Consider the following 13,101-nt stretch of genomic DNA (forward strand, 5'->3'; position numbering starts at 1 on the left):
ATCTTGTGCTATTGTGTGCCCACCATTACTTTTTTCGAAGGACTTTCCCTCCAAATCAATAGCAGCAGGAACACCGGGGACATTAATAACAATTGCTGGCTCAATTGGAAAGAAATCCATTAGCACCATCCTGCTGCACTCCATTAGCAGACAGAAGTGTAAGTGATTCGGATTGCTTTTCACAATTGACAGCATTCCCTACAACATACTTAAGTGTTTGTATCTCTATCCCTCAAATTGTAACCGCTCCTTTATGTCAATTTGCCTGGCATATTTAACCTATTTCTTTTCCACAAGCAACAACAAAGCAGCTAAGTGCAAGTTTACATCGCTTACTTTCGTGATCTGGTCACCAGTCGTTCCAATCCATGCCGAACCGCAGATTGCAGGAACACTTTCCAACACTTCCACTACTATTTTATTTTTTTTTAAGTAACACGGGAGTCCATCTTTTCAGTGCCATAATTCCTTTGCCTTCATTAGGCCATTGTGTGAACTATTCAGCGTCTGTACAGTTTTCAGCATCATGTGTTCCTCTGGTGTGATGGGGTTTTCCAGTGCCAAACGCCTTCGTATCACCATTGTACTGCACCGTATTTCCTTCCATCATTGATTTTAGTAGGTTCTACATAGTGGGCCATCTCGGTGACCTTTACTTGTTAGGGTTCAACACCACGTTTACTAGCATGTTTCGCCAGAGCATATTTTGGTACCTGTGGCACTAAAATACCTTTCTGTGTGTAAGCGACTATGTATTGGCCAGCAAAGCCTCCTGTGGGGTTGGTGATCTTCACTGTATGGTACTGGGCGCCCTTAACAAACTTGAGGCAAACCCCCTCCCACCTCCTCCCTCCACCCTTCCCTTCCCTTCCCTTCCCCTCCCTTCCCCTCCCCTTCCCCTCCCCTCTGCCATTTCAACCTCCAATTCATTTTTTTGGGGCACCATGGTATGGGTTGCTTTGAAGGATGCATTAGTTAAAATTATGTCATGGCTCCTCCAGACTACAACAGATCACAGTGAGAACCTTTATTAAAGTATCAGGTTTCAAGAGTACTTTTTATTCTACTTCTCACTTGAGCTAGAGATCAGTTTATGAAGCAGTGCCTTTCTTTCTATATCAATGTTTTTGGTGTACGTGTGTAACTAAGCAGTGAAACATAGGATTCTTTAATACATCTCAAAACATTGGCACAAGCTAAAAGCATTAAAGTCACAAAAAGGAGTGAAAATTGGTGGCATTAACTTAGTGTCTAATCATTTCTAGATTAGTAACACCAATACACATACTTTTTAATATTGGGTACATACATGAAAACTAATTACAACATTTTTCAATGTTATAGTCAACAAAGGCTCAAAGCGAAAATACAGTGAATAGTATTAACCTAAATCAAGATTCAAGGCAGGGGCAGCAGCAATGGCAAATAAACAGGGCGATTATGTGCAAACAGTAAATTAGCATTTGAAAGAAGCCAAATAAGAGGGTATGTTAGACGGACCAACAATGAAAAATTGCAAAAATCATGGAATAAGGTGAATTAATGTCTTCAATATTTGTCTTGATCAAATTCTGCAATTGCTTACCTCAAGGAGCATGAAAGCTTGGGTATTAAGAGATGGGAGTCTTGGTATTTCATTCACCAAAGTCTCTCAAAATAGGCTGTTGTGCAATTTTTTAAATTTTTTTTTTACAAAAAGCAGTGTCTGTCTTTATTATTTAAAATATGTCCATGTGTATTACATAGAAAGTGGAGCAACATAGGGCTCTGTTGAGAAACACATGCACAATCCAAAACATTTCTTCTGAATATTTTCTTTTCCATTTCAGTTGTCAACCGCAACCTCCAAAAGAAATTTTCAGAAAAGTATATTTTCAGTCCTCATCATCAGAGTCCATTACTTTTCTTCTGTTGAACTGAAATCAAAACAGTTGCACATCACTAATCTTGGCTAGTTTTCATGCAATGGTCTCAGACCCTCATTATTCAGGGCATGCTTCACATTCACATAACACAGGATACAAAAGCCACACTAACATTGTATTTGACAAATCACCAGCATATTTGATTACACTGCACTTAATTCCAATTTACTTTCCACACATGCAGATCCTAGCAAAATGAATAAATGCTGCTTATTGATGAGCATGCTTCTCCAAAATACAGTTGACCAATTATGGAAACCAAAGTCTCAGTCTTCTCATGTTCAGATAAATTGTTCACATGTTGTGCATGCTACATATAGCCATTGTGTTTTAAATGGTGCACCCGGTGCATTTATTTTTTAACTGTACGAACACATAATTATACAACCTCATGAAAGGCATGATCCACTACCAAATGTCAACAACAGTTGGATTTGAGAGAGAATATTTATCTGATAGCCTTACTTAATATAACATTTTATTGTGCATGAGGAACTGAATCACTAATACAGTAATGTACCATCAGTGGCAATGTTTTGGAAAATAGAAGCTCCTGAATTAACCAAGACAATACTGAAGTCAGACCATTTAGCTTCAATCCCCAGATTAACACCAACAGCTTTATTATGTAATGAGTACGCTTTCTTGTATGTGTGTGTATGTGTGTGTATATATATATATATATATATATATATACACATACACACACACACACACACACACACACACACACACACACACACACACACACTTCTGAGGCTTGTATCTGCTTAGATTCACATGCTATGCACAGGCTGACTTGTTTTCGAAACTCAAACAGGGACATCAAATGGGTGTGTTATTAATACTGTCCCCTAATGTGACATCTACTGTACCCATGGTCCTTCACACGTCAAGGTCCCTTAAATTATTTTGTTCCTGACATGAGGTTGCATAGCATGAGTACAGATGTAATAAAGCCGAAAAGAGCAATAAATATCAGGAAGGGAGGGCGCATGTGAATCTAAGCAGACACAAGCATCAGAAATAAGATTGCAGTGAGTAATGTATGCCATCTGAGGCTTGTGGATCTCCTCAGCTCACATGCTATGCATAGATTAGCAAGCAGTATCTGGAGAAGGTGGTGGGTTGTGATAAGGTACAGCAGCATATACATGTTTTAGCACCGCTTGTCCCACCTGGGAATCTTCTTTAGAGAGTGTGTCAATGCAATAATGCTACGTAAAGGTATGAATGGAACTCCAGTAGCTGCTTTGCAAATAGCGTCTATGGGGGCGTTTGCAATAATTGCTAGAGTAGCTCCAGTACCTCTGTGAGTAAAGGTTAGGGTCTTTTTAGATAGTGAATAGCACAGCTGTATGCATTTGACTATACATCTGGAGATGGCATTTAATTTTTTATTTTTTTAAGAGAGGTGATCACCTTCCCTACCATGTGCTATGGAAACAAAGAGCTGATTGGTTTTCCTTCGAGGTTTTGTTTGCATAGTAAAAGACTGCCCTCCTTACATCTAAAGTATGCAGGCTTCTTTCAGCGGAGTTAGATGATTTTGGCACAAAGTAGGTAGTTCAATGGATTGGTTGACATGAAACTTGGAGATGAATTTTGGTGAAAACCTAGTTTGTGTTCCAAGGACCACCTTGTCCCTTGTGGATTACAAAGAAAGGGTCTTTGAACAGATATTGTCTGTAGCTCACCGATTCATCTCATCAAGGTGATGGCTATCAGAAAAGCAGTTTTGTATGTTAACTATAAGGCTGGTAATCACGCTAAGCCGCTCACAAACACAAAAAAAATATATCATACAAAAACGTCCAAGATGCCGAGACTGGCACCCTGCCACATTACTGGTACCCACTGATGAAAGCCACGCTTTGCCTAGAAGAGACATAACTAATCATGCCCAGAGGGTGAGCTTATCAAAAGAAGCAGAACACACTGGATGCTTTTGCAGGACAAACTAATCCAACTCGACAGGACAAATCTTTTGAACCTCAAATAGACATGGCTTCCTGCAAAACTTCTAATGAGCCACTAAGCCTTAAGCAAGTGATGCACAGCATGCAAGCTGGATTTGCCTACATGACTGATAACTAGATGACATTACGACTAATATAAATACACTGAATGGAAAAGGTTTGCACCTGCAGGACGGAGGCAGAAGCACGCATTGGATCAACAGAAGATGTCATAATTACCTTGAAAGCTCAAATGCCTAAGGTCTTTACGGATCTGAAAGGAGCCTTGTCCAAATGTAACTACTTGGAATTTCGCTCAAAGAGGAGTAAAATACGCATAATTGGCCTGCCAGAAACCTTTAGTCATGGCCCCTTGGAAGAGAGTGTTGAGAACCTTCCGAGTTCGATAAGCAAAACCTCTCCACAATGTTTGTGGTGGAAAGAGCCCACAGAACACCACATCACCTCCTAAACCCAGGGCTCCTCCTAGGGTAATTATGGCTAAATTACTCAATTACAGAGACTGACAAAGGGCTGTTACACTACAACACTACAATTCACTTGTACCCATATTTCTCTATGGCCATTCAACACAAAAGCAGATCCCTTTTAGGTGTGCAACGTATGCTTGAGGAAAGAGTGATTCCATATGCTATGCTATATCCAGCGCACCGATGCATTTTATACTGGGGAAAGTCATTATTCTTCACCCTCCCGTAGGAAGCAGCGAACTACATTGGGGTTAACATACAATCACCTCTAAACCAGTAGAAGATGATACTGGCACGACATCTCCGCCATCTCCATCATCCTTGACTAAACTGTAGGTACACCGATGCTCTAATGAAGGTACTTGGGGCAAACTCTTTAAATACTTTGGCTCAACTACCTTTTATATGATGTAAATCATTTTGACTTAGTAATGTGTTAACATTGTAATGCAAATGGATTAACCCTGAATAGGGCTGTTGCCCATAAATCACAATACTTGCCCAAATGTTCTGTGGCGGCTGTTGATTGGCTTGGAAGTTTTTTTTTTGGGGAACATACGAATGCACAAGTTGGTGTGGTGCATAACTGACTGGGGCAGCGAGGTAAATGGGAGGGGGAGGGAGGGGATATACATGGCCCTGATGTGGGGCTACACGTTGGGGTAAAATGGGGGAGAATGTTCAGCTATATACACGTAAAATGAATGTGATCATCATACAGAATCTAATGGCAACGAAATGGCACTTACGCAACAGACATTCAATATACTTCTACTTTAAGCCAACCTGGAGACGATTCGAGTCCTTAGCTGGAACATTAGAGGACTGGGGAATTGCACCAAGACGAGAAGAATTATAGCCTATGTGAACCGTCATGATGTTCGGATACTGCTCTTACCGGAGACAGTAGTTGAAGTCGTAAATGCATCTTTCACAGCAACATGGGGCCCGAATAGGTACTATGCTGAATAAAAAAATAATAAAAATGAAAAATTTGCCATCTAAAGCTGACAGAGCAGGAGTCAAACAAGGGGCAAAAACCATCTCTGGCCTATAGGGTTCTAAAAAGATTTGCGGACACTTTCCATGTGGTTACTGTTGCCAATGTGAGTCTACTTCGGCATGCAGCACGGTCACCATCAACAAGAAACTTTGGACTCTCAAAGATCACACGACCTGCAATTCCAAGAATGTCATACATTATCATCTGCCCATGCTCCAAATCATATATCGGCAAAACATCCAGGCCTGTTACATTTAGAATTATGGAGCACAAGTCCAAGATTAGGACCAAAAGTACGACATCACCTTTGGTCTTCCACTATCGAAAAGAATCACAGTTGTGATGAACTCAGATGGTGGGCACTTGATCTAGTTAGGGGCGTAAACTCATATTCCATTGCCAACAGGCCATCCCAGTGTGAACAATGGTGGATGTATAATACCCAGAGTTACCAAACGTAATTGCCTTTATTGCTATATGCAATGATCCACAATGAATTCCCAAGCACTTCTTGGTTCGAGCATTCTAATATTGTGCTCCTCCTTTGCGATATATTTCCCAGTTATCCCTTTATGTCCCTTTGGTTCCACCCATTTACCACCTAAAGAGAGACAGCTCATGGAGATGGGCTTGATCGCCCACAGACGACTGTGGTCCGTTTTCTCCATATGCTGTATTGTTTGGCATAGTGGTAACAACCTAAGGTTGGGTTGTGTTATTTCTATTTAATTTCTACAACCGTGTCTTTCTACCTTCGACACGTTGGCATGCATTGTTATTTGCGATATATGGCCAGAAGTGCCTTGTTACCATGGTAACTTAAGCCACTTACCCTAGAGCTTTTTCACTTGCTCTAGAGGTCTCTTGCGAGATGTTTGTGCCTGCACGTTGGCTACATTTACGTTTTCTTGATACCGTGGGTCTTTCCCTCCCGTGACACGCGTATCGAGGTTCAGCTGCTAGTCCCATCACCACTGCACACGAGGAAGTTGTCATCTTAAGTAATTTGTTTCTCCATATTTCTCGTGTCGGTCCTGATCTCGCTGTACCGCGTTATGCATTTTACAGACGAGTCACATACATCAGCGATTAAGTGCGAGAAGCATTACGCTCAGACATGGGTATGAGCATTCAGTGTGGTTACACGTACTTCCCATTCGTTTGTTATTAGTTTCTCTGGCAAGCAGGAGTACTTTGGCTGCCATTAGGCTTTATTCATTCGAGCACAGTTTACACATGGTACAATCCATTCTTTGGCAATGTTTGTCACTGCAACAGCCCTGCTAGATTAGAGGGGGTAATATCTACAGTTTATTTGAAATATTCATAATATGTACGGCCCTTAGCCTTTAAATTCTGACCGTTTTTCCGGTTTTTATGTTTTCTTACAGCTTCCTTATATGGTGCCCTATGTTGTGAATTATCTTGTTCTAGGAATTTAATGAGATTCTTTTCCACTGTATGAAGTATATCATGAACTACACCATTTCTTGGAATTCTGAGCCTCCGCTCGGCCTATACAAACAGGCGAGCATTTCAATTTTGAATTGTTGTGGGAGGTCACTCTAGTCCAGCGCTGTTGGGCCTCTAGCTGATTTTCTCTCTGTTTCTTTCTTTACGACTTGCATGTAATTACATACACACAGACCCAGAGGGGTCGATATATTATACATGGCAAATTGCTTAACAAAGATCATGCTAGTGAACACATTCAGGACTAATCTTGACGATCCCAGCTTTTAAGAAGGTAGCAGACCTGCTACTACCATACATGTCCACTGCAGTCATTGAGGGGTGTGGGCGGGGCGGGGGGGGGGGGGGTTTGGGAGAATATGAACACTTTATTAGGTCTAACTCTTGCCCGTACTGGTTCCAGCGCCAGACTGCTATCGAAAGCAGCCAGTTGTATTGGCACAATACTGGATAGGTTTCATTGTACATAATATAAATGTCGACCGGGATGATATCTCGAGTACTAAAATTCGATTATCACACACTTGCTTCCCACAGTGTATCCGTTAGAAGGTTGGATCTTAAAGAAAGGAGTGACGGAACCCCATTGAAAGCCGATCCCTTCAAGAAATTAAGTCTATAAAAAGACAAATACAACTGTACATTTAATTGAATGTGGTGTAAATTATACCCCTGAAGAATTTCCTTGTTAGTAGTTTGTAAGTGTGAAAGGAATGAAACATGTCGGATATGGTATGAATGCGGTATGAAAGTAAGCATGGGTTTTATGATGACAAAGTGAAATGTTTTACGGACTGAGATGTTTATCTCTATGAGAGAGGTGAGCAATTTACAGATCCAAGTTAAGAGATGAATTTCGAAAAGTATTAAATGATTGAATATTACATGAGATTGAATATACATAGAAATAATGTATGTAAATGTTGTTTATATTGTCATTTGGCATACTATTTAAAAACTCTCTAGAAATTGGAGTTGTGAAAAAAGAAAAAAAGAAAAGTTTTTTATTGTTGAAATACGGAAAATAAATACCTATTTTTTGATACAATTTGGTGCATTATATGATAATTTAATGGCTGTTAATCTCATGCAGTAAGGTACAACCAGATATGGATTTGGGGAAGCAAGTGACCGAGTGAACATTGTGTATTGTTAAAAATGTGTTCTTTTGTAGAGGGCTGTTCACTAGTGGTCGTAGAAAATATTGCCTCTGGTCTCCAAGTTAATTGTGTAGGTTTCATTTACACAATATATGGCGTAAACTGCACCCGACAGAGGCGATCCACATACTACTCCACTGTAAACAATACGTTTTCAAGCGTAGACATGTTCCGGATATCCAACTACCTGGTGGGACAAATGACTGAAGCGGATATATGTCCTCAAAACTACTCTGACCACTCCCCGATAATATCTCTGATGTGGGACAACGCCCAGATAGACTGTGGTATGTGGAGGTTCAAGTCAGTTTGTAGACCATCAGTTCTTAGATATCCATACATATTTTCTGTCCAATGATAATGGGACAGTGTTGCAGGCTACTTTGTGGCAAGCATTTAAAATATACATACAAGGAATGGCGAGGTCACAATAACTGAGTATTACGCACCATAGGTAGGGACCTGGCGAATTCCGAAGGGAGAATCCAGATTTCGGAGCAGCAATATGCTGCACTACCTAACAGAAAAACCCTTGCGATAATTTGAGAGCAACTTGAAGCCTTCAGGCAGCTGGCAGACAGTGTTTTGCCAAACCAATCTGGGAAACCGTTGGCTAACCTGGTGAGGAGTGGGAGGGGGGGGGCATGATCATATAGTCGTGTGAAAGACAAGGGACGATCAATATGGTACACACAGAGCAGGGCATTAATGATGGGTTTACAAGATTCTACAATACTCTATATCACAAACATGGAGAGCTACATGAACTGGGTGCCCTATTAAACAATATCCCCATGTCCCTCCTATGCCCCGATGTAAGAACGCAATTAAACGCCATAATAACAGGAGCAGGACTTATGCAGGCGATTTAAGATCTACCCGGAAACAAGGCTTCGGATGGGCTTACTGCCGAATTCTACACGGAAAATGGGTCCTTATTAGTTCCATTGTTATTGAAACTCTAGGAAGAATCTGTCTTTACTGGCCAACTACCATTATCCCTTCGCAAAGCCACAGCGATAGTTTTACTGAAGCCGGGGAAAACAAATGAATGCGGCTCCTACATGCCGCCATCATTAATGAACGTTGACACCAAAATCTATGCTAAAGGCCTAGCCAACAGATTGCTCCCCTTAATGCCTGCTCTGACCCATCATGATCAGGTGGTATATGATATGATATTTTATTTGTATCGCGCTCATACACAAGTGTTTCAGAGCGCGACAATGCAAGGGAGGGGAGCAGGGGAGAACCCAGGCAGGGCAACATCCCTCAACCTGAGGCGTTTATTTAACGTGATGGCATGCATTTCCCCAGAAGCAAACACACTGGCGATAGCCACAGACGCCCAGAAAGCATAGGACATGGTTTTGTGGCCTTTTTTATTTGCAGTCCTGGAGAAATGCAGCATGGGGGCACTTCTATAAGTTACATTAAATTACTACACAAAACCTATGGCTGCTGTTCTCACAAACGGCACCCAATCTGCTTCATTTGAATGCGCTAGAGGCACTCAACAAGTGTTGCCCCCTGGCACCGCTGCGGTCGGCGCTAGCTATAGAACACATGGCGGAACTGATCCGCTCTAGTCACCGTAAAAGAGGTATTCCAATAACAGGCATCCCTGAACTCCTATCACTTTATGCAGACGTTGTATTATTATTATGCATTGACCCACAGCATAACTTGGACCCAATAATGCACGACATAGCCCAGATTGGTACATACACCAGATTTACCGTAAACCACAGTAAATCAGAAATACTCCCTCTGACAGACAATACTCCCTGCCCCCACAATCCCAATTAAAAAAGTGTCTCTGGACAGGTTAAAATACCTTGATGCGACAGTGACTACAGCTAAAGATACGCTTATCACGGCCAGCTACATTTCTCTGCAAAAATATGCAGATGCTAAAATGTCTGCCTGGTCCCGTATATCCATGTCTCTAGTGGGTAGAATGTCTTTAATAAAAATTATACTTGTACCCAAGATGCTGCATACATTTGTGAATGTTCAAACCTGGCCGGGAAAACAATTTTTCTGAATCTCCACCGAAGCATGTCCCAATTTATGTTGCATGCCGGAGCGGTGCAGAAAGAAATGGTCAAATATGTTGCTACCATACGCACTGGGGATATTCAACGGGCCAATGTACTGGTTGGCGGCCCAATCTCAGCATGCTACCCACTGATACTGCACAGATGCCGCTCCACCACATGTCATGCTAGAAAGGAAGGCAGTTGGCGGGACGGAATTGATGACATTCGTACTAGACAGTCATCTTTGTATACTCTTGTCAGTTCTACCTGGTGCAGTGCACGTTGGAGGGATGGAAGCGCATATTTACCAGACTGAAAGTAAAGAACCCATATTATTGCTGGCTTCCTTTATGGAACTACCCCCTTTTAACACCTACAGACGATCTGGCAATTTAGCAGAGATGAGAGCCCCTGGGATATCAGACTATTGGGGACCTATTCTTAGAAGGTGAATTTATGTCACTAGACAGCTGTAAAAATAAACACTCACCGATGTACTACACTATTACAGACTGCGAGCTACATTACATGATAAATGGTCAGAATACTCAAAGGAACCCCCAGAAACCAAACTGTCATATCACCAACTCGGTAGGGTGTCGCCATGTGCTGTCCGCTATATGCACAGGGAAATGTTGACCACTACCCCCTAGGGGAATTGACCTGTCCTGTGAAAAAGGAATGCTGAACTAAATGCAACTGACAGAAATGCAATGGACTGCAATGTGTAAATTCACTACAGAGGCAAACTGATTCAATACAAAATACTGCACATGTTACACTATATGCCCCTTAAACAAACAAAAAAAAAAATCTACCATGATTGTAATGGCCAATGTCTGAGGTGTGGGTCATCAGATACAGGTGTGATGCATATGTTGTGGAGCTGCCCAGGCTTGGTACAATATTGGGAGTCAATCTACGCTGCACCATCTAGCATCACTAGTAAGCAGATATACGCATATCCATTGTCAGCTATGTTAGGAATGTGGCAAGACACATTGGACAAAAAACAGAGCCTTATTAAACATTGGCTGTTTGGTAGCAATGAGATGTATACTGAAATAATGCAAGTCCTGTAGCCCACTTACCTTCAATGAGTGGCTCAAAGATTTAACATGGATCAATAACTGAAGAAGACATGCATTACTTACCGTAATAGCATTTCTGATGATTGTATCTGCTTAGATACACATGCTGTGTATATAGTCTGACATCTAGTGATAATCGCGGAGTATTGCATCTGGTCTTTCGAGGATCGAAAGGAGACGTCGACATGGGCGTGCCTGTAACACCATCCCATACGTGATGTGTAATGTACACAAAATCCCTCACGCGTCACGGTCCCTCCGATTGTATTTATTTTGCCGTGTGGGAGCCTTATGACTATCGTGAGGGAGTACAGAAAGAGAGAAGCAGTAGCAAGATGTCTATGTTCCTTCCATCGGAGCGGGGAGGAAGGGTGGGCGCATGTGAATCTAAGCAGATACAATCATCAGAGATGCTATTACGGTAAGTAATGCATGTCTTCTGATGCTTGTGAATCTGCTTAGGATCACATGCTGTGAGACTAGCGAGCAGTACCCGGAGTTGGTGGTGGGATGCGAGAAAGAACAGTAGTGAAAAGATGTCTTAGTACTGCTTGTCCCACCTGAGAATCAGACCTAGAGTGTGTGTCTAGGCAATAGTGTTTAGTAAAGGTGTGCACAGAACTCCAGGTTGCTGCTTTGCAAATGGACCCGAGGGGAACATAAGCAATGAAAAGCACCAGTGAGTAGAGTGTGCTCGAAGCTTGAAGGGTAAATCTCTTGGCAAGAGTGTAGCAGAGTGTGATGCAATTGACAATCCACCTTGAGATGGCCGATTTAGAGACAGGATTGATTCCCTTCTATACCAGCCACTACTGAGACAAAAAACTGGTTACATTTCCTTAGTGGTTTAGTTCTTTCCAGTATGCCCTGCGCACATCCAGTGTGTGTGTGTGTAGGCTTCCTTCTGCCAAGTTAGTGGTGTTCTGGAAGAATGTTGGTAGTTCTATTGACTGGTTCACATGGAACTTGGAAATAAATTTGGGCGCAACTCGAGGGTATGTGCGCAGAACCACCTTATCTCTGAATTTTGGCAAAAGGGTCTAGAATAGAAAGGACCTGTAGTTCACCGACTCTCCTTTTTGAAGTGACTGCCACTATCAAAGGGCGGTCTTCTAAGTGAGTGCTTTGAGACTTCCCTTGTGCATAGGTTCAAAGGAGACCCCATAGGTCTGGTTAATACCACATTAATGTCCCATCCGGGAGCCGGGTTAGAAATAGGGGGATGAATCCTTTTAACCCCTTCCATGAAAGCTTTAATTACAGGGATCTTCCACCACAACACCTTACGCTGGGATATGGAATAGGCTGAGAAAGCAGCTAAGTGAACCTTCAGGGAATTAAAAACTAGACCCGGGTCTAGTAGGCGAGTCAGGTATAATACAATATTAGTAGGAGAGCAGTCAATGGGATTGATGCTCTTGGAATTGCACCAGATGACAAAGCGTTTTGGAGTAGCAATGGCTGGTGTTAGGCTTTCTTGCTTCTATAAGAATATCCATGCATCTCTGCAGACGTTGTAGATGCCCGAACTCTTTGACCTCAGGAGCCAGGCCACTAAATTGAGTGTCTGCGGGCATGGATGAAGTGTTTCCCCCCCTTGTCCTGAGATAGCATGTTTTATGGGCAAGGTAGTTTCATTGGAGGAGAGAGAGAGAGAGAGAGAGACCTCCCCATCAGATGGGAGAACCAGGGTGGGCAGGCCCAAATTGGGGCCACCAATATCCTGGTGACTGGTTCCTGGTGCATCTTGTGCACAATCTTGTTGAGTAGGGAAGTCGGGCGGGGGGGCGTCGGGGGAGCGTAAACAAATTTCCCTGACCATGTTATCCACAGACCGTTCCCCTTGGATCGGTTCTGAGGGTACCTGGAGGTGTAATCTGGACAGTGTGAGTTCTCCAGAGTTGCGAACGTCGATCTCTGGGAAGCCCCATTCTGCAAAAAACGTTGGAGACTATGGC

The 13,101-nt window shown here is 42.3% G+C and overlaps 1 protein-coding gene across 1 annotated transcript in view; it reads right to left on the reverse strand.

Moving 5' to 3' along the window:
* Positions 1-1,234: 1,234 nt before the first annotated feature.
* PDCD5 (programmed cell death 5) overlaps positions 1,235-13,101 on the reverse strand; it is a 167,326-nt gene continuing 155,459 nt past the window's right edge. Inside the window, exon 6 of the mRNA XM_069635450.1 lies at positions 1,235-1,916. Coding sequence (XP_069491551.1) covers positions 1,875-1,916 — 42 coding nt within the window. The 3' untranslated portion in view covers positions 1,235-1,874. The remainder of the gene's footprint in view (positions 1,917-13,101) is intronic.

This window comes from Ambystoma mexicanum, chromosome 1q, assembly GCF_040938575.1.
Source record: "Ambystoma mexicanum isolate Mex_15411 chromosome 1q, UKY_AmexF1_1, whole genome shotgun sequence".
Lineage (NCBI taxonomy): Eukaryota > Metazoa > Chordata > Amphibia > Caudata > Ambystomatidae > Ambystoma > Ambystoma mexicanum.